We start from the raw sequence: 27,231 nt of genomic DNA, 5'->3' as shown, positions 1-27,231 counted from the left end.
CGAATTTGTTTATTCAAACGTATAGGGAATCAACATTCTGATGTCCTTTGGTAGGATTCACTGTGCTATGGCAGGCTTAAATTTAGCAAATTTCTTTCCAAAAGCAACAGAAACTTGACACATTATCTTTCAAATAATCTCCAAGCTAAAAATGGCAGAACACTGCTCTGAACACTATTGGAAGTTTCTGATTACATAAAGCTGAGAAAATGGGAAGGATGTCTCATTCACACAAATCTTCTCTAAAAAAAGGATAGTGAAAACATTGATCAAAATAATTAGAAAACTGATGAAAACAGGATTTGCTAAAAATTCACAGATTTCTGATTTCACAATTCATTACAATTTTTTCAGATCCATGAACTCATCTGAGTTTCACATCAACTCTATGAGGAAGGCAGGTAAATTATTATTACTCCCAATTTACTAATGAGAAAAGAGACTTAAGTACTATGCTCAAGAACACAGGGCAACTACGAAGTGGGAGAAAGCTCTCCTCTAGTTTAGGAATAGTATGATGTATTTGAAAGAGAGCAAGATGTTCAAAAAAGCAAACAGACTCAAGAGCTCCTCTTAAGTTTTGCTGTAAGAGTAGGGAAATGTGGCAGTAGCCAAATGTGGAGATGAGGGAGGGTTTTATTAAGATGGGGAAAATGTATGGATACTCTAGATGGGAAAAATCAATGATGCAGAAAAGGAGAGCTGATGGAGTGATATCCTTCATAAATGACAGAGTATAGGACCCTGCGGAAAGGTGGAGAAACTGGCTTTAGATTGTACCATCCACAAGACATAGCTATCTCACAATAAAAGGAGGCTGGCAGGTAGGTAGCTCTGGTGGGACTCTGTAAAAGGTCTGCCCCAACTGTTTCTATATTCTCAATAAAATCTAAAATGTAGGGTCATCAGCTGAAAACAAAGAGGCGATGCTATGAAATCTGCCTATGACAGCTGGAAGAGTGAATGGGCTAGTGAAATGTATGACCGTCAGGCAGTATGAAGGGCCTGATTATGATCACTGTTCACAAATTTAAGTGAGACAAGTCAAGGCAGCTATGTGTACACCTTTTAGCTGCACAGGTGCAAGCACAAACAAAGAGCTGAATTTAATCATATTTGGGATTTTCCAAGAACAATGTTGTGAGAGTGGAACCATGCTGCCAAGCACTGCCACAGTTCCAAGCATGCTATGTATATTATCTCAGACTCACACAACCTTCAGAACAATCCTGTAAGGCTAGTACTTCCAGTGGCAGTACCCTAATTTTACAGGTAAGGAAATAGGTACAAAACTAGGTAACTTACCCAAGGTCACATCACACAGCAAATGCTACAGCCAGGATTGAAAATTAGGCAGTCTGGCTCAAGAGATATGTTATACTGACCCTTGCAAAGGAGTGATTATAATCACTGACTATTTTAACTGGGCAAAAGTAGAAGCAGTAACACGAGGGGAGGGTCAGTGAAAAGAAGTATGGATGAAATGGATTATAAATCTCATTAGAAATGGTATCAGAGAGAAGTTAAAGTGGGATACTAAAAACAGATTACTGTGGATAGAGAGGAAGAGCTACAGTGAATGGTAGTGATAAGAGCTAGCTACTAGTCATGCGTCTGAATAATTGAAGGACAGCAGAAGGAAAAATCACTGACTAAGAGATCAAGTAATAGAATGGTCACAGTATGGGCAAGAGCATCATTCAGACTTGGAAACCATCAAGGCCATTGACTCTGCGACCCCAGGCAAGTTACTAATCATGCTGGTCTGCATTTCTTCTTTTTAAAACATACACTATTCCCTATTTTTCACAATTCTGGTGTGTGTCTTCTTCTTAACAATGTCCACCACATGCTGCGTTGCTCAGAATTATTGCGATTATTTTCAAATGTTTTTAACCCACAGCTAAAGGCGCTACATCAGGAAAAAGGACATCAAGGATAATTAACAATATACGGACACAGCTACATATCTCTACTTCCTCATTTCCATTTATTCCTCAGTCCACTCAGATCTAACTTCCAGCCCCACCACTCGATGGAGACTACTCATGAGGGTCACTAAAGACGTCCAAGTCGTCAAAACCAAATCATGTCTCTTCATTTCTCAAGCAGTAGACACATTTAATCCTTTCCTCTGCTTCAAAAGATTTTTTCTTCTCTTCGATACTTCGCACCTCAAAGGCTGCTCCTTGATTGACTTTATTCAATCTCCACACGTTAGATCTCCCAGGTTTCAGCCCTAAGTCTGATTCCATTATATTCTCACCGAGTTTCATTTAGGCATCAGCGCTCAATTTTCTCAAGGAATGAACACTGAAAAAGACCGTTAGACGATCTCATCCAGTCCCATGGATTGAGGTCAAATATATAGGCTGCCTATTGTCTTATCTCTAACTCCAGCCCAAATTTCCCTCTGGAACCTAAATTCGTAAAGAATCTCCTTGTCATCTCTGTGTCAGTGTTTCATAGGCATCTTAAGTCTTGAGTTCCCACCCCAGCCGCCAAACCTGCTCCTCTCCCATCCCTCCACATCTCAGGAAAGAACACAAGCACTCACACAAGTTATACAATCAAAATCTATGTTTAACCTTTGGTTTCTCAATTTTCCCCACACCAACCCATCAAAAAATTCTCTCAACCCTCCCCTCCCAACATATCTCAAACCCTTCCACCTCTCTTTGTATCCCTACCCCTATCTTTCTGCTCAAAGCGTCATTCCTTAAAAACTACCGCACTCACTGTGGTCTCCATGCTTTCACGCTTGCTCATCCTGCTATCTGTTCTCCACACTGCAGTCCAAGTAACCTTTTCAAATCATGAAAGAAATCATTTTTTCTCCCCCGCTTAAAAGTCCCCAAAGGCTTCCTATTACACCTTGAAAACCCTCCACTTATCACAAAGCCCTCCAAGTCCTGGCCCCTTGCCTAACTCTCTATTCTCTTACCCCTCTTCCCCCTCACCTACTAGATCAGCAATACAGACCTTTTTTGATTCCCAAAACACGGTCTTAAAGGTCTTTCCCTACAGAAAATCTCTCCCCATCTCTGAGTGCTTATCATTATTCAGATCTCAGTTTAAATGTCACCTTATTTAGAAAGGCCTTCTGTGACTAGTTACTTTAAAAGTAGCCACCCAGTCATGCACTATCATATTACCTCACTCTATTTCAATTCTCTACGTAAGTCACCATTATCTGGCTTTTAAAATTTGTTTTTTGATTTATTTCACTACTATGTATGCACCACTGACAGCAAGACCTATTATTTTTTACTAAGTATTCAACAAATATGAAATAAATGAATCAACATGCAAACACTGAGGGATCACTGACCTGACAGTTCACCAAAAGAATGTATTTAATTCATTCAAAAGATCTTTATTAAATACTGATCACGTGCAACTTACAGAAAGAGCAAAAGTCTGCCAGAAATCATACCAGATTTCTCAGGTAATTCCTGTATTTTGTTTTACCAGTATGCCAAGAAACCTTAATTTGACCTCTGTGGTAGTGTTTTAATACATTTACTACTTAATGTTTTAATAATCTAGGGAACTTCCATAGTAGGGAACTATCTCCAGCACAACTATATTAAAATACAATAAACCTCAATAGGAACAATTTGCTAGTAAATGATGGCTAGCAAACACAATGCACTCAAGCAGTATTCTATAGCATAATCACCATTATACAAATAAACCACAAAGGGAGGTAGTTCTTTGCAGATTACTATATAGCACACTAAATACACCATCTATAGTAACTGCAACTACCGCATCTTTACAACTCTTACCAAAAACTTCCAGTGTACACAATTTCGATGTCACTTACAATTAATTTCAGCTTGTGCATTTAAAGTCTCATCACAAACTTACTGTTAGGTTTTTCCCCACTTACTTTATAGGAGGAGATATATTACTACTGTAATAAAAGACTGTTTTGTAATGATTAACACCAAAGGCAGTGCATGGTAATGGGCAAGTAAGGGGTACAGAACAACAAATCAATGTTAAAAATGTTTCACTTGTTAAGAAAACAGGTGGGGAGGAAGACTTTCAAGTCTCAAAAACTCAAGCAAATACAAATACCTTAAAAAAACAAATGCTCTTGCTTCTTCCACTCTGTACATCTCCTACTCTATAGCCACTGACTGAGCTAATACTGTCAATAAGGCTCCCAAGGAGATCCAGACCCCGTCCCCCACGGCCCTATACTCCTCCCATCCTGCCAATCAGAGCTCACTGAACATTTACTTGTTCAGCAAATGAATCACTCTCATGATCCTTCTCTCTCAGTCCTCTCTTTCACTTATTTTTGCTCCTGCTCATCTCAAGCTCACAAGAGTTTCTGTATTGGCCATTTCAAATCACTTAAGTTTCCTTAGTTCTTTCTAGGTAAAAATCAAACTTTTGAGCTGGCAAAATAGAGGTTTTAAAGACTAAAATCTGTTCATTTTATGTGGATCTCCCTACAGGTCTCAATAAAGTCCTTATTTTTCCCTTTTATTTTAGTTCTATTTTTAATACCCTTGGTCATCTAGTTTTCACAAATTATAAACAGGACACTTACAGTCTCCCTATATTTGTATGATTTTCATTGCTTCTTATTGGAATTCTACTCTCAAATACTATACCAAAAATATTAACTTAGAAATTATTATGAGGATGGAATTAAAATATTGTTTTTCCCATTTCTGAAATTTAGGTGCAATAAAATAAAAACCTACAAGTCATTTTAATGTAAATGTTGTACATCTCAATGAAATGCTTTCAATTCTTACCCCATACTAACAATGCTAGTTTTTATATTTATATAAACAGCAACAAAATTATATTCAGACAAATAGCAACAAAAAGCTGAAGAACTCTGTAACAACTAAGCTTTCTGAAAATATACTTCTAAAACTTTACAATTCATGTAACTTAGTAAATCCCCTTGGAAATAAACTGGAAAACAGCAAATACAGTTAATCGGTACAATACTGGCTGTAAGATAGCGAATGCATAAAATGTCTAAAGAGCTATACAAATCTTACAGAACATAAATATTTCAGTGGAGCTGTAAAAAGTTAGTACATAACTTCAGTAAACCCACAGATGCTCACAAAAAAATCCTTTAGGTTTCAGTGATTCTGGGATTGTTAATATAAGCTGGTAAAGTTTCTGCCGCATCAATATTTATCACTACAAAAAAATCAAAGTCAAACAGACATTTTATGAAAATTTTTCTCTGAAAACATTAAACAGCTACATTTTAACTTTCCCCCTTTAACTTACAAGCATACACTAAGCAGTAAAAAAATATTTAGGAAGAATTTGATTTCTGTTAATAATAACAATTCACAGGGTGTTGTCAGTTACTTCTGAGGACACTGAATTCCTCATCTATAATTATCTCCTGCATGTTTACAAACTTACCACACAGCATACTTATACATATAAGTAAATATCTTGAACTAAAATCATTTTGTGCAACAATTCCAAAAAGGTTGGAACAATGCTTTTTAAATAATTAAAAATGTAGAAAACTTTAGGTTTAAATGATACAGGTAAAACACTGTATCTTCACTCAAAGGTATCCATTGATTAATAATCAATTCCATTTATTGACCACCAATTAAATACTATTTAATCTTCACAGCAAATAAATTAGAGCCACGAATGGGGGTTCAGGTTTATTTAATTAACACCAATGACCCGCCTCCATCTCCACCAAAAACAGTTAACTATTTTTTTCAAAAATACAGATGGGCAGAAAGTTGTTGCTTTAAACAAAGCATTATGACAACCTTAACGGTGTACAGAATCACAATTCCAGAACATAGGCAGTAAGTTTACACTGAACGCATTTTTAGATCTTGGCTTAAAGTTGTACTGATTTCAACACAGTGGCTTTTTGCAGGCACGAACACAGAAGACGACATGAGGATTATTAACATGTGAACTTTCGAGGTGGTTCAAGAGTTTAGAGAAGAGAGTCAAAGTTTTTATTTTCTTTTTTCTCTCCTGAAATGCTATTATTTGGGGGGTGGGAGGAGGGTGCAGGGTTTCAACTCCTACAATTTCAAGAGTTCCAAGACAGAGGCCCCATCAATCTGGAGTTGAATTTGAGCCTGAATTTGAAGGGTTGTAATCCAACAATCTTCACCACCGAAGAGGCCTCAAAGTGCAATCTAGATATGGGTGTGGGTTCGGTGGCGGGAGAATTGCAGCGAAACGATTCAAGATATATATGCAAATAGAAGGGTTACCAGTTCTGCGGGGAAGGGAGCAAAGAACGCATTTTCACCACCCTTCACCACTCACCTCTTGCTCTGCGGCAGACGGAACCTGGTATCTTTTTTTTTAAGGCTCATTATCTCGGATTACCACCTCCTAGACCTTAGGGCCGGACCAGATCCACGCAGGAGTAGTGTCGACTCCTACATCTCCCTCCCCCACCTGTGCACCCACACCAGAGCCCGGCTCCACCGCCCAGGCGGCCCTGACCTCCCCTCCCCCTTTGGCCCCACTGCCGAGAGCGTCCAGGCCGAGGTCTCCTGTACCCGCGGGCGTGTGCTCCACGCCATCTGCCACCAAGTCTTCGGCGTCCGGCCACCGCTTCCCCTCACCCCTGCCACAAAGCCCACAGCCAAATCCAAAGGGTCGGGTTGGCCGCACGCCGCCGGGACCCCGGGCCCTGCCCGCGCCCGGAACCCGCAGGCCTCACCCCGCGCCCGGGGCCCGAACCCCCCCCCCGGCTCGCCGAGCCCTCCCGGGTGCACCCGGGGCTCTCCCCGCTCGGGCTCGCCGCCGGCCCTGCTCGGAGCTGAGACCGGGGCCTCGCGCACGGCCCGGTCGCGCCTCCCGCTAAGGCCTGGCGGGCTCCTGGCGCGGCCGCCCCCGCCCTGTCCCGGGCCCCGCGCTCCCTGCCGCTCTTACCGTCTCCTCCGGGTCGATGTCGATCTTGAAGGTCTGCTGCTGGAGGGTCTTCAGGGTGACCTGCATGGTGCCGCCGCGCAGCTCCGCTGCCGGGCCTGCTCCGGGTGCTGGCCGCTGGGCGGGGTCTGTGGCCTGGCGGGGCCCCGGGGTCGCCCGCGCTCCTCGAGCACTCAGGAGGAAGGCAGTGGGGGTGGGGGCTTGTCACATTCGCCCTGCAGAGCGGCCTGTCCTCCAGCCCTGGCCCCGGGCCGCGCCGCTGCCTCCGCGACTGCGGCCTTCCTCGCGAGCTCGGGCCGCCGTGCTTCCTCACGCGCCCGCCGCCAGCCACTGAGTCTGCAGGAGGCGCGAGGAGCTCTACGAGACAAGCAGAGAATCCGCTAGCTCACCACAGACTGGTAGCCGCCATCATCGTGACTAGCCGAGACGTGCCCCCTCCCCCACCCAAAAACCCTGGGGGATGGGGCCGGACTGCGGAGCGCGCAGGCGTAGGATGCGGCGAGGCTGTGCGCAGGCGCAGCCAAGAACTCCGCCCCGGAATTGGGGCGGGGCGGTTTACGGCTCTGGAATGTCGGCGGCCTGGATTGCGCGTGCGCAGGCGCAGTCAGTGGGCGTCTCGAAGGCTTTCGGGGCTTCCTCGTCGCCTTCTCCCGCCGGCTGCCGCCGCCGCTCCGCCTACGTCCAGACTCCGCCCGGTTGTCCGAGTTGCGCAATCCGTAGCCGGGGAAGCGCTACGTGGAGACCGGTCTAAGTGGATGCCGAGCCCTGGAGCTGGGGAACTAGAGGGCGGTAGGTCGGGGCGGGGTTTAAGTGTAGCCACAGTAGTAGGCCGGCGCTTCCAGGGCGCTTGCGGTGTGGCTGAGCCCTTATGGTGGAGATTGATTCTTTCATCCTGAGAGCAGTGACTCCAGCGCCGACTGTCTTGGTGAACCTTGGGCCTAAATACAAGGACCGAATTAGGAGGTCAAGTTATATCGCTTCCCTGGGCAGCGCGTCCACTGGTTCCTCACCTCACCAAGAGTAAAAGTCAAAGTTCTTACTACTGGGTACACAGCCCCTGCCTCTCACGTCTTACTCTCACGGCTTGCTCTAGGCGCTGTTGGTGGATGTTAGGCAAATGCTTTCACCTGCAGGCCAACCTTTGCGCTTGCTGTTTCCGCTCCCGAGTCTTTCCCCAGATACCTGGGTGGCTCACTGTCCCACTTCCTTCAAATCTTTGCTCACATGTCGCCTTCTCAGGAAGGTCTACCCTGGATACCTGGCCTAAAACAGCAACTTCCCTAGCTCCGTTACGCAGTTGTTTTTTTCTGTAGCATTTATCACCTTTAATTACCATATAATACATTATTAAATTATTGAGTTTATTATCTTTCCCCCTTCTCCTCTAAACCACAGACAGGCTGCACACAGGCACGAATTTTGTGTCACCAGGTGCACCCCCAACACGAGTAAACATGCCTGGCAATATTTGTGGAGTGGGGAAGTGTACTTTAGGTTCCTCATCAGTAAGATGGGGCAAATACTAGCATTCAACGCCATTGATTATTGGAGAAGGGTGTTGAGTAATACGTGGAAAATCTTAGTACCAGGAACGTAGTAAGCAGTCCATAACTAGATAGCTATTTGTATTATACCCATTCACAGATAAGAAAACTTCAGTATAGAGATGATGAGTAACGCACCTGGAGTGTCCCACCTGGTAAGCGGCAGGTCCAGAATTTCTACCCAAGCAGAATGATTCCAGAGCCTGTCCTCCAAGGTATCTGGCTATTCTGCCTCTTGATACGGTGCCCTGCTGCACATTTGACTTAAAGTAGTTCAATTATAAAGTTACCATTAGGTTACCAGCTGTGTGACTAATTGCAAATTACCTTTCAGGACCAGCATTCTCACTGACTGGTCTTCCATAGATTCTAGGAGCTCAGACATAATTTTTCCATGGAACTTTGCCTGACCAGCCTCCCTCTCCACTAACCTGGTATTGCCCCATCCACAGCACACATCTCCCTGTTTTGTAATTCATTATCTAACCTTCTGCCCTCTGTCTTCCTGTTATCACCAGGTGATATCATCTTGCCCCTTGTTTTGAAATACCTCCAGTCTGACCTCTCCCCTTAGCTATAGTTAGCCAATTGCCTACACAGTGTCGTCACTTGAAATATATAATAAGCCTCTGAAACTATAACAGAGCAAAGCAGAACCATTGATTCCCTGTGGATCTCCCTTACCCCTGAAATCTGCTCCTCTCCCAGTCTTTCCCCATCTGAGTTCATGGCTCCACCATCTACTGAGGTGCTCAGACCAAAAATCTAGTCATCATCCCTGATGAATCTCTTCCCTCCCTTTTTCCCCTCAAGCCCCTGCATCTAATTCATGATAACTCCTGTCAACTTTATTCTCCAAATTATATCCCCAATTCAGCCATTTCTCACCATTTCTACTTCTGCAACCCTAGGCTCATCCCATCCATCGTTATCATTCACCCTTCTCCCAACTGGTCTTTCCACTTCTTTTAAAATCTCCCCAGCAGAGTGGTCTTTTTCAGATACAATCAGATCATGTCACATCTATTAATACCTCATTATACTTGAGAAAATTCAAACTCTTTACCTGGCCTTGGGAAGTTCATGACCTGACTCTTGCCTAACCCTCTGGTCTCATCTCTTTGCTTCTCTCCCCCTCTCATTCACTGTCATCCCTCTGCACCACTTTCCTTTTCCTCCCTCCAACAGGCTAAGCTGGTTCTAGTCTCTGCAGTTGAGGTTACTTCAGCTTGAAACTCTCTTCCCAGATCTTTGAATGACTAACTCCTTTTCATCATTCAGAGTCCGAGTCATATTTTTCTTCCTCACAGAGGACTTCTCCAGCAACTTCAGTAATACATGAGAAACATATTTACTCTAGGCAAGTCACCATTCTAGGCATTTTCCACAGATAATCTCACTTGAGCCCCACCAAACTTCATGAGATACTGGCTTAAGTATTTTAATGGATCTACTTGAAATTACTATTTTTTATTTTCTTTACTGAGTAGTACAGGTCGGACAGGCTGTATGCCCCTTTGTCTGATGTAGGTGCCTTTGCCTGGAGTCCCACGGTTCACATGAGAGATGATAAGACGCCATCCAACTCCCCCAACACAGAGGCCACCAAGATGAGGGTGCTTATGGGCAAGGCCTTGGAGGATGGGCCCTGGGCTTCTTCAGGAGCTATTGGGCCAAAATGTAAAGACGGGAGGGAGTCATTGATTCCAAATACTTGTTTACAAGCCAGAGAATTTTGCTTGATTTTTTGGAAATCAGTCAGGTGACTTCAGGGAAGAAGATGAGCAAGCAGAGATGCAGCAGCTACTGACTTAGAAAATACCAGGGTCAAAAAAACACCAGATTCCAAGCCATTCATTCATCAAATAGTTACTGAGACTCTCCATGCCAGCAACTGTCCTGGGTGCTGAGGATACTATAGGGAAGAAAGTCCCTGTCTTCGTGGAGTTTATTTTCTAGTGGGATAATAGATAAACAGATAATGAACTAGAAATCAAAGCTATTTGTGATATATCGGGTGCTGATGAGCGCTGTTTTTTGAAAAAAGCAAGTGAAGAAGCTCAGTAGTGCTCAAAAAAAAAAAAAAAACAAAAACAAAAACAAAAAACAATTGCTAAAGAGAATGTGCCAGCTGCCTTTTATTTCCCTCCCTCATCTTCTTTCTTACCCTTGCTTCACCCAGCAGTTAGCCCCAAGAACACCAATCTATATGGCTACCACAGTTGGCTTCCTGGAGAGTCCCGGCAGGAGATGGGAGGAGGGAGGAGAGTGAAATTAGGGATGTATTCCTCTTTGCAGTTGGCAGTGTTCTTGATGTAAGGTCATTGCTTCTGTTTCCTGGCCTTCCAGGTGACTCTTCTTCCAGGTGATTCTCTCCTTCCAGGTTCTGGTAACTGCTTCCCACCTTGCCCCTTCAGGCCTGGAGGGCCCCTACTTTTCACTCTAAGGTGCTGCACTGTCCTTGTAGTTTCCCTGTATGCTTCCCTACATCATCGTAAAGAGACCCTTTATTGCATCTCCCTGGATTACACCTGTACTCGTTTCACAGGACTGCTGGAACAAAGTGCCGCAAACTGGTTGGCTTAAAAGAATTGAGCTTTAGTGTTTCATAGCTCTGGAGGCTAGAAGTCCAAATGTAAGATGTTGGTGGAGCAGTGCTCTCTCTGACACCTGCCACAGGAAATTCTTCCTTGCCTCTTCCTCGCTCCTGATGGTTTGCTGGCAATCGCTGGCATTCCTTGGCTTGCAGCTGCACCACCTCGATCTCTGCCTCCATCAGCATGTGATGTTCTCCTCTTGTATGTCTGTTCCTCTGTGTCTCTTCTTATAAGGATGCCAGTAGAATAGGAAAAACTGTTTTTTCTCCTTGTTTACCACTCTGTTACTACTTTCAGTATTTTACTTCTGGTCACCAAATGTGTGGGTTTTTTTTCCCCCACACCAGGTAATTCTCCAGTTATCTGCAGGCACCAGCTGGCTGTCCTGTAGTTCAGTTCAGTTCTGACACTACCTGGAGACAGTGTCAGGTCCCACAAGTTAAGGGCTCAGTCCCATGAGACTGTCCCCACTTCAGATGCCAGTTGCAAGTCCCAGCTTATCACCTGTACTTCAGACTGACTGGCTATAAACCGGGATGCCCACAACTCCCTTCTTGGGTTTGATCGTTTGCTAGAACAGTTTACACAATTCAGGGAAATATGTTTACCAACTGCTTATATAATAAAGGATATAATGAAGGATATAGATGAACAACCAGATGAAAAGACACATTGGGTGAGATCTGGAAGGGTCCTGAGTGTAGGAGCTCCTGTCCCATGGAGTTGGGGTGCCCCACCCTCCTGGCATGTGGATGTGTTCACTGGCCCAGGAGTTCTCCAAAATCTGTACTTTGGGAATTTTTTTTGAAGGTTTCATCACACAGGCATGATCTATTATTAACTCAATTTCCAGCCTTCCTCTCTTCTCCAAAGAATGGGGGGTTGGGCTGAAAGTTGCAACCTTCTAGTCATGGCTTAGGCTCTCAGGTGGCTGGCCCCCATCCAGGAGCCCACCAGGAGTCACCTCATTACAACAAAAGGCATTCCTGTTACTCAGGAAATTCCACGGGATTTAGAGCTCTGTGTGAGCTACAGCTGTCACTCAGGAAATCATAAGAGCTTTTGGGACCCCTGTGTCAGGAACCAGGGTCAGATATCAAATATTAGCAAGGACCAGGGGCAGAGGCCAATATTTATATTTCTTATTATTTCATATCAGTCATATTGGGTTAAGGACCCAGTGTACTCCAGTATGACTCAGTCTCACTAATTATGTCTTTAATGACCATATTTCCAAGTAAGGTCACATTCTAAGGTATTGGGGTTAGGTCTTCAACATAGCCTTTGGAGGGACACAATTCAACGTGTAACAATACCTCATTTGAATGTGGCATACTTTTCTGCAGAGACACTGACTGAGGTGTGGGTTAATCAAGGAGCCTCTTCCTGACAGTTGATTTTAGAATAGAGAGAAGTGAGGAAGCCAGACTCGCAGATATTGAGTAGAATTAGAGGGAACCAAATAGAGGGAACAACAGTAAGAGCCATAAATATTCATACTCACATAGCATTTGTTACGGGCAGATGCAGGGACGCAAAGTAGGAGCATCCTTGGCATATTGGAGCAGTACCCGGGAGGGCAGGTGAAGTTACTGGGAAGCTATGGGGAGGGAGTAGCTGATAATATTAGGGATGTAAAGGAAGTAGGGGCAGTGAAGCAGAAAGCCACTGTAAAGACTTTGGCTTTTATTTGGAGTAACATGGAAAGTCATTGGAAATTTGAAGGTGGAGGAGTGGCAGAATCTGACCTGTGTTTTAAAAGGGTTACTCTGATTGCTGTGTGGAGAACTTCTTGGTGGGGGATAGGGGCCCGGTAAGGATGGGTGCAAAGAGACCAGTTGGGAGGTTATTGGAATAATCCAGAAGAGAATGGTGACTTGTGTTAGTGTGGAAGCTGTACAAGTGGTAAGAAGAGGTTGGGTTCTGGATACGTTGAAGGTAGAGCTTCCAGGCTTTGCTCATGGAGCTGGCGTGGCCTGAGAAAGAGGCTCACCACACATGAGTTCATGTTAGGAAACTTCCTTGGAATTCTGTGGTCCTCCCCACTCAAGAGTGTCTGTCCTGACTGATGGCATTCTGTAGGATGCCAGTCTATCCCCCATATATTCTCTGAGCATCTACTCTGTGCCTAACATTGTGATGGAAATACAGTAAAGGACAAAGACTGATTTTGGATCCTATTCTAAAAGATGTCAGTGTCTGACTTAAGTCCTTCAACACACATGGCTCCCACCTCCATTGTCTACAAAATCTATTGGTGATTTATGACATAAGTTTTATGGTAATAGAATGTCTTTCCAAGCTCTAGATGTTTATAGAGTGGTGCAAATATTTCCTTGCTGTAATTTAAGTTTTCAACTCTTTATTAAAAGTATTTCTTTTTACAATATACTTTTTAAAACAATGGGGAAGGTATAACCCAGTGGTAGAGTGCATGCTCAGCATGCATAAGGTCCTGGGTTCAATCGCCAATACCTCCACCAAAAAAAACAAAACAAAACAAAAAAAAACCCTAATTACCTCCCCCCCACCAAAAAAAAAAAAAAAAAAGGAAAAAAGAGTTTACCTCCATAAAACAATTTCGGCCCATAACAATTGAACTTTAAAAATGTCTTCTGTTGTCTAGCTTAGACTTCAGGCATCCTCACCCTCCACCGTGCCTCCCTCACCCCAAGTTTCTCAGCCCTGTGAGTCTCATTCATTGTTTAGTCACTGTGTCAATTCAGACACTGAAGTGGAGTCAGGAGTCCAAGAGGTTTTTTTGGTGGGTATCAACTGTGGAAAATAAAGGGGGAGGAAGCAGAATTTGGCAAGGAAAGCCTTCAGACCACAATGCTGATGTGTTTGGTGTGAAAGGAAAGAAAGAAGGGAGCAGATGGGTGGACAAAGAGTCAGACTGATGGAGACCTGACAGAGTGTTAGGCAACGTGATGGGAGTAAATGGTGTGAAGATGACCCGTTAGAGCAGTCAGTCACCTGCTGGATGGAATTGCCGGCCTCTGGTGTCCCTCCATGTTCAGTGGCTAGGGGGTCTGCCGGAAGAGCTGTCAGCTAACTATTTCTCACAGGTAAGTTTTTTCTTGAAGGGCAATCCGAGCAGTGCACTTTTGGGCTGAAGTAGGCATTGGCTTGCCCCACGTAAGCCCTCCCATCCATGCACACTCAGGAAACAGCAGCTCCAGGGGCTCATTGAGTCTCTCTGCTTAAAGGGAAACCTAGAAGTGGGACACTTGGGTAAACCACACACTTGGGACTGGCTGCTGGTCTCAGGGCCACTGCTGGGACTCATCGCATCCCTCCACCACTATCCATACTAGATTCCCCGTGCTCTCATCAGTCACCTCTGCTGGTCTCAGTGCATTAACTGGTGGTGTGACCCAGCCTTTATTCCTGAAGGGAGTGTGCCTTTTGTGTTTCCACTCTTCTCAGGCCCGGCTTGCTGCACTTGTCCGTTCATAGTCATAACTGAGCAAGGGAGTAGCAAGAGGCATCCAAGTCAGTTCCACATATATTCCTTCTTGTTCTGAGGTCTCACTGTGGTCCTACCTTGTCTTACTGATAAGAATCCACTGCCCTTCCCAAGTTTATGACTCTTCTTGATTTTTCATCTCTTACTACAGGCAGTGGCAGCTACCACTTGTAGTTCAGTGGGACCATTGCTGTGTCCCCTGGCAAAGTGCTCCCCCTTTGAGGACCAGGACTTCTAACTCCACAGGTTCCACAGTTGTGGGGACAGAAAGGTCCTTAGTAGGGCACTGGGATGGTAAGTGAGACCATTCCTGCTTCCCTGCCTTGATTCCTGAACCCAACTAGTCTTCCTGTTCAGGCCCATAGGGTTCTTTAATTCAGTTTGTAGATTGCACCCTGGAGAATGAGACCGTTCTTGCACAGTATTGCCTCCAAGATGGTGCTTCATCTGCACCATCAGCAGATCACGCCTTTGCTGTCTGGCTGGCTCTTCTGCGGAGGGTGGTATGTGACAAGACCAATGAGTTCTATGGTGATGGGATCACTCCCAGACCTCCCTCCCTGTGAAGTGGGTCCCCTGGTTGGATGCTGTGATGGGTGGGGTTCAGGCTATGGATCAGGCACTCTGTAAACTACTGTGTGGTGGGACAAGCTGAAGCTCTGCTGGCAGGAAATGTAAACCTGTACCCAGAATAAATGTCTGTTCCTGCAAGAACAAACTGCTTCGCCTTCCAGCGTGCAAAGGGCCCAATGAAGTCCACTTGTCACCAAGTGGCCAGTTGATCCCTCAAAGAATAGTACCCTATTGGGAATTCAGGACCGATCTCTCTTTCTGGCAGGTTGGGTGTTCAGAGGTGATGGGAGCTAGATGAGCCTCACTGAGAGTTCATGCCAAGAGGCCATGCGTAATCTCCACCTCTGCCACCTTGGTCACTCCATTCACGTGCCCATCGTGTTTCTACTCTTGCTCCTTTTGGTGTAGTCTAAATACCATAGCTTCATCCTTTTAAACCATAGAACCGTTCATGCACTCTTAAAACCCTACACTGGCCCCGACTTCAATCAGTGAAACCCCAAATCTTTACAGTGCTCTCCTATGCTCTTCATTGCTTTTCTGACTTCATCAGCTACACATTTCCCCAAGTTCACTCTGCTCTAGCCACACTGGCCTCCTTGCTGTCCCTTGAGTTGACCAGGTCCACTCCTACATGGGTCTTTTGTTCTCTCTTCCTGAAACACTCTTCTACAGATATCTGCCCTCTCTTTCACCTCCTCCAATCTTTGCTCAGATCTCACCTTCTCAATGAAACCTGCTCTGCTCCTTGATCACCCTATTTAACGGGACAAAACGCCCATTTTGCAGTCCAGTGCTCCCAGTGCCCCTCACCCTGCTTTCCTTCCCCCAACTCTCTGCCATTAAACAGCTTACTGTCTTCCAACCCAATACCTTGTTTATTTATTTATTATGTTTCTTGTTAGAAGACAGAGATCGCTGTCTATCTTACTTAGTCACATTCTTTAAGGACTAGGAAGAGTGCCCGGAACAGAGAAAGAACTCAATCATGAAAGGAAAACTTAGCCACTCATCAAAAAAAGCAAATTAAAACAAAGTGGTATTATTATGTATTAAAATGAACAGTTATACAGTAACCTCCGATAATATCAAAAGTGTTTGGGGAAAATGTTTTCATAGTTTGCTGGTGAGTTTACAATTTGTTACAAACTTTTGGAAAGCCAGCTAACCATATACGTGGTTCTTAACTTCTGCAATTCCAACTCGTATACATACTACATGAATATGTCTGAAACTACTTCTCTCAGCTTAGCTATCTAACTAGGATTTGAAAGTTGATTTAGTGGTGCAGTCAGCCAGCCAGCCAGCCACTGGGGCAAAGGCCTGGTATTCACATGTTTCATGTTTAAACAGTATCGTTTACACAACCCAACATTCTTTTTGTTTTTTATTTGAACTGATTTTCTCATTAATTTTGCAAGAGGAAGTAGAAAAAATTGTTAGCAATAAATTGTGAAATAGATCTTTTGCTCAAGTTCAATATGTTTAAACAGTTTGGTTCTCCTCCCCCCACCCCCAATTCAGGCTTCTTTGTCAACAGGTTTTTTCATTACTAGCTAACGCTGATTTCAGTACATGCTTTATTTCAAGTATATCTGGCTTGTCTTTTGAGTTAAAAAGCATAGCTGGCTTTTTTTGTTGAAATCATGTTTATCTGTTAATTAGTTTATTGTCATTTATTCTCCAATATTTGTTGGGAAGCAGTTGCATGCTAGGCCCTACCTTTGTTGGATGAATCTCTGAATCTCTGCCCTCAGAAGGTCACTAGGAGAAATAAACAAGTCAGAGAACTCAGTTTTGTGCTGGGATGGAGGCAGGTTCCAGGAAGGCAGTGAGGCTTGGTTGGGTCTGGATGGGGTGGGAGATGGATGCAGGAACCCAGCATCTTTTCAGGACTCTGTCTGTCTCACAGCTGGTTATCTAATCTATGTGTTGCTCAAATGTCCTGAAAATTGTTTTAGAATTATATTGTCTTGTCATAAAGGAAACTATGAATAAATTAATATAATCCTATAGACTTCTGTAAAGAAACTTTAGAGCATTAAAAAAAATTTTTTTAACTTTAAATGGAAAGTATGGGTTTCTTTTCCCCTGATGTTCATGATTTGTAGTTCTGCAATACAGGCCTGCCTGTGTTTTGTAGAGCTGTTACTGTATATTAATTAAGAAGAGCCGCAGGACCCAAAGTGTTGGAAGTTCAGACAGCAGTTGTCCCACTGATACATCAGATACTAAATGCATGGTTTCTAGATCCCATTGGTATTCCCAGTCTGTCTCATTGTTTATTGCCAATTCCAAATTACTATAAAGTAGTTGTAGCCCATGCTGTAGTTTAGTTAAAAATAAAGTGAAACAAACAACAAAAAACCGCACAGGGGCTGTGAATAGGGGGTGTGCTCCTGAACAGCAAAAACCGTGCCTCCTACTCTTCCACACAGCTTTCATGACAAAACCAGTAGCTCTGAGAAAGTTAGGAATGAAGAAGACTCTGCTAGTCTGAGTACAGGTTTTTGGCAGAGGGAAGTAATTTGGCTGTATTGTTGTATTACATGACATTTAAAAAAGTCATCATGGAGAGGAGGGTTTAGCTCAGTGGTAGAGTGTGTGCTTAGCGTGCACGAGGTCCTGGGTTCAATCCCCAGTACTTCCATTAAAAAAATAATAAATAAGTGTAATTACCACCCCCCAATTTTTTTTAAAGTCATCATGTTCAACTACTTATCAAAAATGATTGTAAGCCACTTAAAGATACATCGCCTCTCATATTAGTGTAAGAAACAGAGTAGAGTGAAAAATGACAGCCTGAGACTTCAGTGTATACCCATTTAATTTAGGATCTGATGGTACAGTTAAAGGTCATTTTAAGAATCTTTAATAGGGAAAAGTGTTAGCAGTAGAATAATTGGTTAGCTATTTACGAACTGTAATGTGTTGACTTGTGTGTCCCCAAAATATATGTTTAAGGCCTAACCCCCAGTACTTGTGAATGTTGCCATACTGGGAACTAGACATAATCCAGTTAAGATGAGGTCATACAAGATTAGAGTGGACCCTAATCCAGTGACTGGTGTCCTTATAAAAAGAGAGATGGACACAGACGCAGGGAAGAATGCCATGTGATGATGGAGGCAGAGATCAGAGTGATGCAGCCACTATTCAAGGAGTGCCAGGAATTGTTAGCAACCAACAGAGTCAGGAAGAGACGAGGAAGGATCTTCCCCTAAAGCCTTCAGAGAGAGCATAGCCCTGCCAACATCTTACTTGTGGATTTCCAGCTTCCAAAATTGAGAAGCAATATACTTCTGTTGTTTCAGGCCACCCGGTTTGTGGTAATTTGTTACAGCAGCCGTAGGAAACTCATACAGAAACGTCTGTGTACGCTAACATCAACTCCAGCTGGATTGATTAGTAAATATAAAAAGTCAGACTACAGAAACAGAATAAATAAGAAGCAAATATTTTTCAGATTTCTGATTGGCAGCAAATATCCAAGCTTAAAAAATACCCACAATGGAATTGACTACATAAAGATTTCATTATATCATCATGTCACAACAATGTAAACAGAATAAAAAGCATGCAACAAACTGAAAAATACTTCCAACATGTGACAAATAGAATATCTTTAATATATAAATTACTCATACAAATTGAAAAGAAAAGCATTATATAATCCACTTAGGCAAAAACAAAAAGTTTATACAGAAAATTCATTGAAAAAGTACAATTAGCCAATAAATAATAATGTGGGCCAGTGTTTATATAGTGCTTATTATGTGTCCAGGTCCTTTTTGAAATGCCTTGTATATTAACTTCTAATCCGCACATGCATTATGAGATGACTCTGGTCAAGTTGCTTAATCCTTCTATGCCTCAGTTTCCTGCCTCTGTGCACATCTGAGAATTACTCTATGAAAGATGCGAAGAAGTGAGATTGCTGGGTTTTAAATGTGGGTTTTAAATTTAATAGGTTCTACCAAAATTCTATCAAAATTGCCATGTATGTTCCTATCAATACTGTTTAAGAGTATCAGTTTCCCTTGCCCCTAGGCCAACACTTTATATGTTCTGTAATTTTTTTTTCCCCAATCTGATGGGCACACCACTCCTGCCTCACAAGAGTTCAAATCCTGTTCATCCTTAAAGGCACATGTAATATCCACTTTCTCTTTGAAGATTTCCTTCAACTGCTCAGTAAATCATTTTTCCTTCCTCTCAAGTCCCTCACCATTTTATCTACTCATTCAACAAATGTTTATCAAGCATTAACTATGTGTTCTAGTCACTACAGATAAAGGAATGAACAAATTAGGCAAAAATTTCTACCTTTATTGAGCTTACATTCGAAGGGGGAAAGCAGACAATAAAAATAAATAAAGTTGCATTTATAAACTATTAAATAGTGATAAGAACAGAGAAAGCAGATGTGGGGAGTAAGCAGTATCAGAGTGGAAACAGGATTGAAATTTTAGATATGATGTCTGAGGAAAAGCCTAGGGAAATCTTCCTTGCGCCTTTCTTACAGAATTTACCGCTTTCTGTTTTATGTGTTTATTTTATTGTGGTAAAAATATGTAACATGCAATTTGCCATTTTAATCGTTTTAAAATATACAATTCAGGGACGTTAAGTACATTCACATTGTTGCGCAACCATCACCACTATTCATCTCCAGAACTTTCTCATCATCCCAGACTAAAACTCTGTCCATTAAACAGTAACTCCCTGGTCTGCCCTTCCTCCACCCCTGCTCCATCCTCATCCCTAGCAACCCTTTTGCTTTCTGTCTCTATGAATTTGACTACTCCAGGTATCCCATATAAATGCGATCATGTAATATTTGTCCCTCTGTGTCTGGTTTATTCCCTTAGCATAATTTCTTCAACGTTCATCCATGTTGTAGCATGTATCAGAACTTCCCCCCTTTGTAAGATTGAATAATATTCCATTATATGTATATACCACACTTTGTTTATTTACTCATCTGCCAGTAGACAGTTGGGTTGTTTCCACTTTTTGTCTGTTGTGAATAATGATGTGGACATGGGTGTACAAATATCTGTTCAGATCTCTGCTTTGAATCCTTTTGGGTGTATAACCAGAAGTGGAATTACTGGCTCAGATTGTAATTTTATGTTTAACTTTTGGAAGAACTGCCATACTGGTTTTCATAGTGGCCGCACCATTTTACACTCCTACCAGCAGGGCACGAGGCCTCCAGCTTGTCCACATCCTCACCTCAACTATTTTTTTAATAATAGCCCTTGTAATGGGTGTGAAGTGGTATTACATTGTGGTTTTGAGTTACATTTCCGTGATGATTAGTGGTGCTGAGCATCATTTCACGTGCGTTTTGGCCATTTGTATATCTTCTTTGGAGAAACATTTATTGAAGTCCTTCGCTCATTTTTGAATTGGGTTCTTTGTTTTTTTGTTGTTGAGTTCTGGGTGTTCTCTATATATTCTGGGTGTTAATCCCTTAACGGATACATGATCTGCAGTTATTTTCTCCTGTGAGTTGCCTTTTTATTCTATTCATACTGTCTTAGTCTAGTTGGGCTTCTATAAAAAAAATTACCATAAACTAGGCAGTTTTTATTTATTTATTTATTTTTATTTATTTATTTATTTATTTTGGGGGGATAATTTATTTATTTTTGGAGGAAGTACAGGGGATTGAACCCAGGACCTTGTGTATGCTAGGCATGTGCTCTACCACTTGAGCTATACTCTCCCCCCAACTAGGCAGTTTTTAAACAATAAAAATTTATTTTTCACCATTCTGGAGGTTGGGAAGTCCAAGATCAAGGCACCAGCAGATTCGGTGCCTGGTGAAGGTCATATCGCATTTATATCTGCCTTCTTGCTGTGTCCTCACATGGTGGAAGGGGTGAGGGATCTCTCTGGAGTTCCTTTTATAAGGGCACTGGTCTCATCCTACTGGGCTGCACCCTCATGACCCAATCACCTCCCAAAGGCCCCACTTCCTAATGTCATCCGTTTGTGAGTTAGGATTTCAACATGTGGATTTTGAAGGAACACATACGTCCAGACCATAGCAGTGTCCTTTGGTGCACAGAATTCTTTAATTTTTGTGAAGTCCGGTTTGTCCCATTTTTTCTTCTGTAGCCTGTGCGTTTGGTGTCATATCCAAGAAGTCATTGTCAACTGAAGTGTCAGGAAGCTTTCCTTGTTTTCTTCTCAAAGTTTTATTATTTCAGATTTCACGTTTAGGTCTTTGATCCATTTTGAGTTAATTTTGTATATGGTGTTAAGCAAGGGTTCAGTTTCATTCTTTTCCATGTGGATATTAGATGTTCATTTTTATTACGTTTGATAATCTTCATTACTGCAGGAAGGCCCTGTGAGGACAGCACTGTGTCTTATAATCCTTTCTACCCCTTCAGTACCAGGCATTTGACAGGAGCTTAATGCACTTAGGAAAATGCTTTGCAGTTCCTGACCACTGAATTAAATTAAAAATATTAGTCAGTCTGTACCCTAATTGTAGGACCTAGCACATAATGGGCATTTAAAATGTTTATTGAACTAAGGAATTAAATATATTCTTATTCTGAAGGATCTCATTGTCAAAGAAAAAATTATTTTTTCAATTAAGTGATACTGAGAGAGTTGGAGAATGAAAAGATTATTGTAAATGTATTAAATAACACATATATGTAAAAAGAGAATGACGTAAATACTAAAAAATAATTTACGTAGCCATTTTCAAAACAAATACTCGACTTACACTTTGAAGATGATGAATTACAGCTAGGAATTCACCATTTTTCTCTCCTCAAAATCTTTTTGAAATAATCCAATTTAAAAAAAACCATAAGAGCTCTAGAAAACCAAGAAGATAATGTGATAGTTACACAAAAATGTTCCCAGTGAACCAGGCTCACTGGTACCCAGGTCCTCATGTAGTTCCCTGCCTATAATGAAGCTGAACTTTAGCAAACAGAATACCAAGAGTAGTGCTGGGCCATTTTATACCTAAGCCTTTAAAAGTCCTGGCAGCTTCCTCTTTTACACTTATAGGGGAGGAAAAACTTTTTTCTATATCCATCATAAGTTCATTGATGGGGGCCCTGCCAATTAGACCGACTAAAGACAGATTAACAAGAGAAAAAATGATTTTGTTAACACATGCACTCTACATCTGCTCAGTGATGAGCAGTTCAAAGGAGTGGTTAGAACTCCAAGTGGTTAGAACTTGGGCATATGTGGCATCTTAGCAAAGAACAATGTATTTGTAGAGAAGTGGCAGGACCAACGGTAAGGGCTTTAGGCTTCCAAGGGTAACAGACGGGGGGACAGTAAATATACAGGGGAGACTAACGGAGTGAGGTTGGTTTGTGCAGGTTCATCTCAGTGTTGACTTTCTGTCTTTTGCACAGCATGAAGCTTCCCTGAGAGAGGGAGTATGGCAGCCCTCATTTCTCAGAAGCTTCTGCTGCCGGGGAAGCTCCAGGAAGGTGTCTTTCTGCATTTGTCAATTCTTGTTTGCCTCCAGCTCAATATTATCCTTGTATCAGTGGCATATTTTGGTCCCCTGCACTTTTGCAAGCTGGCCACCATGTATGGAGTCTAACTACCATACTGTGGAGAGAGGTCATGCGGAATGACCTTGGAAGATACCCCTGAGGATGGAGAGAATGGCCTCTTGGAGAAGCACCAGGGGGCCAGATGTGTGAGAGGAGACATCATCTTGGATGTCCCCTGCAGCATAACAGTCTGAGTGTAACTGCATGGGAGACCTAACGTGGCACCAGGAGAAGAGCCACTCAGCTGAACCCAGTCAACACTTAGTATCGTGAGAGATCATAATAAATTAATAAACATGAATAAACATGAGAGCCATGAAATTTGGGCTTGATCCATAGTCGGCTACCATTCTAGAAGCTATAAAGCATCTGGAAATGGACTGACAGGAAAACAAACACAGGTGGATTTTCCTATATGAGTTCCAAGCTCAGAGCAGAGGCAATGCTATCAGGAGCCAGACCTGAGATGCAAACGTGTGGGTGGGTTGAAACTGAAGGACCTCAGGAGTTGGGAGTCTTCATTTTGCTAGGCTTGCTGGCTAAGGGGGCTGGGAAGCGGGGGGTGGGTTGTTGCCACAACCAGCTCCTGGATTGGGCAGGAAGGAGTTTGATGACTTCATTGCCCCTTCAGGCTGCCATGGTAAATTAAGCATGTCCTGATAAGTTCAGCATGTCACCTCCACAATAACTTCCCACAGCATCCCTAATATTACAAGGCCAGACATGGGAATATTTGGCAATTTTTTTAAGCAGTGAGGGAAGGCATCAAAGCAAAGAATTTGGAGGACTCCATTTATCTCACTTGAGAGAGTTTCCAAACTGTCTCTGGGGAGGTGAGTAGCTGAAAATATTCAAAGAGCCAAGGTCAAGACTTACAGAGCATGATCTTGCAGAATGAAGCAGGATGTGAAGATGAGCAAAAACACAGCAGGAGAGATCATTTAGCCAGTGCAATAATAACAGCTGTCACTTATGTGCCATTTACCATGTGCTGAAGGCCACTGCTCCAGCTCACCCTCTAACTCATAGACAACAGTGATGAAGAGAACAGCGGCGGTCTGATCCCAGAGTTTTCACTATTAACCACTAGTCCGTATAAACAGAATGTGGTACAAGTTCATATCGGTGGGAGAAGAATGGATGTTTCAATAATAGGAAGCTTCTACTGCAGAAGTTAGGCCAGTTATGGAAAGGAGCCAGTGCTCCAGCTAACTTCATGCATGAAAAAGAGTGGAACTAAAATAAAGACAAAAATAAACCATGTATTACATTAATATCTCTAATTAATAGAGTACACTTACAAATTAGTAAGAAAAAGTTAAATAGTCTAATAGAAAATTGATATAGACAGGCAATAAACAAAGGAAAAACCGAAGTGGTCAATGTGCACACATTTAAAAAAGCATCATATTTCACTAGTATTCAACTCAACACAAGTGAAAAGAACATGAGATATCAGTTATCACATGTGGCACTGCCCAAATAGAGGAGGTATTTGAGGTCACATGCCTTAATAAATATTTAAACTTAATAAGTTGGAAGATGTCAAACAAGGAATACTGGTGAACTAAAATAAACAAATGAATCAATGGAACAGATCTGAATGCTCCACAACAGACTCTTCCATGTTAAAAAAAAAAAAATTATGTGGTGACAGTGATAACCCAGATAAGTAAGGAAAAAGAAAATTACTCAACTACATTATACTGGGATCATTAGTGAACTAAATAGAAAAAAATAGATTTATATACCACATCATAGATTGAAATTTATTCCAAATGGATGAATGGATGATACGTGAAAAACCTTTACATAATTAGCTAGAAGTAGGGGTGAGTATTTCTCTTATCTCAAAATGGAGAAAACTCTTCTAAGCACAAAAATAATGGAAGAAATTGCAAAGGAATAGATGGACTTAATAGCATCAAAATCAATAACAAGTCTTTTTGAAAAAACCATGAACAAAATAAAAAAGCGAATGATTAAGAAAAAGTGTTCAGTAAGCTTGGATACATAAGATAAAATCCTTTATTGTTGTTATTTTATTAAGCAGTTCAGACATCAAAGAAATATAATTTTTGACTTACTGAACTGGCCAGATTTTTAAAAATAAAATGGCAGGACTCAATATTAGCAAAGATGCAAAGAGACGTACATTTTCCTACAGTGCTTATAGACGTATTAATTGCAATATTCCTGGAAAGTTATTGGTAATATCTGAAAAGGTCTTTAAGATTTTTATAATTTTTGACATAATAACTCTACTTTTAGGTATTAGTTCTAAGGAAATATAAGAAATATGAACTCCCTTTTATAAATAAGATTTATACATCCTCATTAATTATAATAGTAAAAAATTAGAAGGTGGGACTAGCTCAACTGTGGATCAGTGGATCAGTAGAAGAATGTTCAACAAATTACACTGTATACATTTGATAGAATTGCTTAATCATTGTAAATCATGATTTTCAAGCATTTACTGACACAATAAAATGCCACTCATTCATTTATTCATTCATCCTGCAAATGTGTATTGAGTAACTAACGTGTCAGTCACTGTTATAGGTGCTGGGTTTTCACAGTGAACAGAACCCCCTTCTGGAACAACTGCTGTCCTGGAACACACAGTCAGGAGAAAACAGGAAATATGAAGGCAAACAAATATATTATGTCAGGTAGCAATAAATGCTAAGAAGAAAAATAAAATCAGAGCAGAGGAGAGTTAATACTGTTAAAATATGGTACAATGATACAATGTTAGGAAATGTTTAATCCCAGTTTTGTAAAGAAATAAGCCACCACCACCACAATAAACACAGGTACATAAAGACCGAATAATGACTTAAAGAAAAAAAAAGAATTAGAATGCTCACAATGTTTATCCCGGGGGAGTAACGTAACTTGTGGCTTTTAAATGTTTTCATTTTTCCAAAATGTCAATAATGAATATTTATTTAGAATTAGGAAAATTAACCACAACACAAATTATTGAAACACTTGTTGAATTAAGTTTAACATGGAAATATTCTATTTCTATGTTAAGCTTAATCTCTTAAAAGAACATAATACTTGTTAAAATTCGTAGAACGTGTAACATAAGAGTGAACCCTAATTTATACTGTGGACTTTGGGTGAAAATGATGTGTCAGTGCAGGTTCGCTGGTCATAACAGCGCACCGCTGTGCTGCACGACGTCCGTGATGGGAGAGGGGGTGTGTGTGGGAGGACAGGGGATGTATGGGGACTCTGTGTACTTCCCACTCAGTGTGGCTGTGAACCTACAACTACTCTGAGAAAAATTAAGTTTATTAATTTAAACGAAGAAAAAGAACATAACAACCATAATGATGTCAGGCATAGAATTTCTTTTAAGGAGGGAATTTTGTCAATACCCTTTATCTTGGTAAATTTGGCATAAATATTTTACATTTCTGTCCCTCAATCCCAGAAGTTTGGTTTTCCAGTATCACATGGTAAGCACATCCATTTATAAGGGGCAAACCAATATTCATCAAGTCCATCAGACTGAGGGACAAAACCATGCCTATGTATTCTTTAGAACAGGAAAGAGTTCTGTCACATGGGCTGGAATACATATACTGATACAAGCGATGTATTTTCTTTGTGAAGGCATGGAGAAAGGCTTTTTTATCAGAAGGTTACCTGGGGAGCCTGAAATTAGAGGAACTAGGAACTAGTTTGTGATTTAATTATCCAATGAAGTGTTTCTCAAAGTATAAGTCCATCTATTACCTATATCAGTCTCACCAAGGATGTTCATAAAATGGAAATTCCTGGACACTAACCTAGATTTACTGTAGCAAAATCTCCAGGTATGGACCCAGAGTCTGCATTTTTGACAAGCATCCAAGATTGTATTTATGTGCATGGAAGTTTGGGAACCAGTGGTACTTGGTTCCAGTGAAACTAGGGTACAGGGTAGTGATCCCCGTCTTCCACAATAGGAACACTTTGCCAATAGGAAATTAACAGGTCAAGGGTGTTGGTAAGACTAACTTTCCCTAAATCTGCTTGGAGAGCACTGCTAATCTCAAACTGTGAGGCTGCTTTTCTCTGATTCCTTGACAATGTTAAATTCATTTGATTACTGTCAAGTCATGGAAGAAAATCATTCTCTTTTCGCTTCCTATTACTGCCCAGATTTATTACATACTTTTTATGTATTTTTATAGAGGCATGATTGCATACAGCAACAGTGACAGTTTGATGAGTTTTGACAAGTGCATATATCCATGTAACCAGTACTCCAGCTGAGTGTGCCGTCATCCTAGAAGGGTCACTGCGGACCCTCTTCCATTCTACCCCTGCCCCCTGTCTATTCCAGCACCCACTATTCTGATTTTTCTTCCCACAGATCAGTTTTGCCTGTTCTTGAACTTCATAAAATGATGTATTTATTATGGACTAATGCCGTAATTGTTGTAAAAGACAATGACACTCTTTTTCCAAGTTCCTCTAAGAGAAACCATTCTAGACAACTCTTAACAAAACTCTTAACACTTTTCAATTTATGTTGGTAAGGGTGCAATACCATAATTAAGATTTCTTTGCCTCGAGATATA

At 41.8% G+C, this 27,231-nt stretch overlaps 1 protein-coding gene and 1 long non-coding RNA gene across 2 annotated transcripts in view; one reads left to right on the top strand and one right to left on the bottom strand.

The window, feature by feature from the left end:
- The window catches only part of RAD23B (RAD23 homolog B, nucleotide excision repair protein), a 43,633-nt gene extending 36,272 nt beyond the window's left edge, over positions 1–7,361 (bottom strand). Inside the window, exon 1 of the mRNA XM_031450150.2 lies at positions 6,919–7,361. Within this exon, the coding sequence (XP_031306010.1) occupies positions 6,919–6,984 (66 nt within the window). The 5' untranslated portion in view covers positions 6,985–7,361. The remainder of the gene's footprint in view (positions 1–6,918) is intronic.
- Positions 7,362–7,480: 119 nt separating this feature from the next.
- LOC116152700 (uncharacterized) overlaps positions 7,481–27,231 on the top strand; it is a 45,989-nt gene continuing 26,238 nt past the window's right edge. The window contains exon 1 of the long non-coding RNA XR_004136320.2: positions 7,481–7,704. This is a non-coding gene — a long non-coding RNA (uncharacterized LOC116152700). The remainder of the gene's footprint in view (positions 7,705–27,231) is intronic.

Source organism: Camelus dromedarius, chromosome 10 (genome assembly GCF_036321535.1).
Source record: "Camelus dromedarius isolate mCamDro1 chromosome 10, mCamDro1.pat, whole genome shotgun sequence".
Taxonomy (NCBI): Eukaryota; Metazoa; Chordata; class Mammalia; order Artiodactyla; family Camelidae; genus Camelus; species Camelus dromedarius.
The sequence above is the reverse complement of the archived record's forward strand: the minus strand, read 5'-3'. Positions and strand labels throughout refer to the sequence as shown.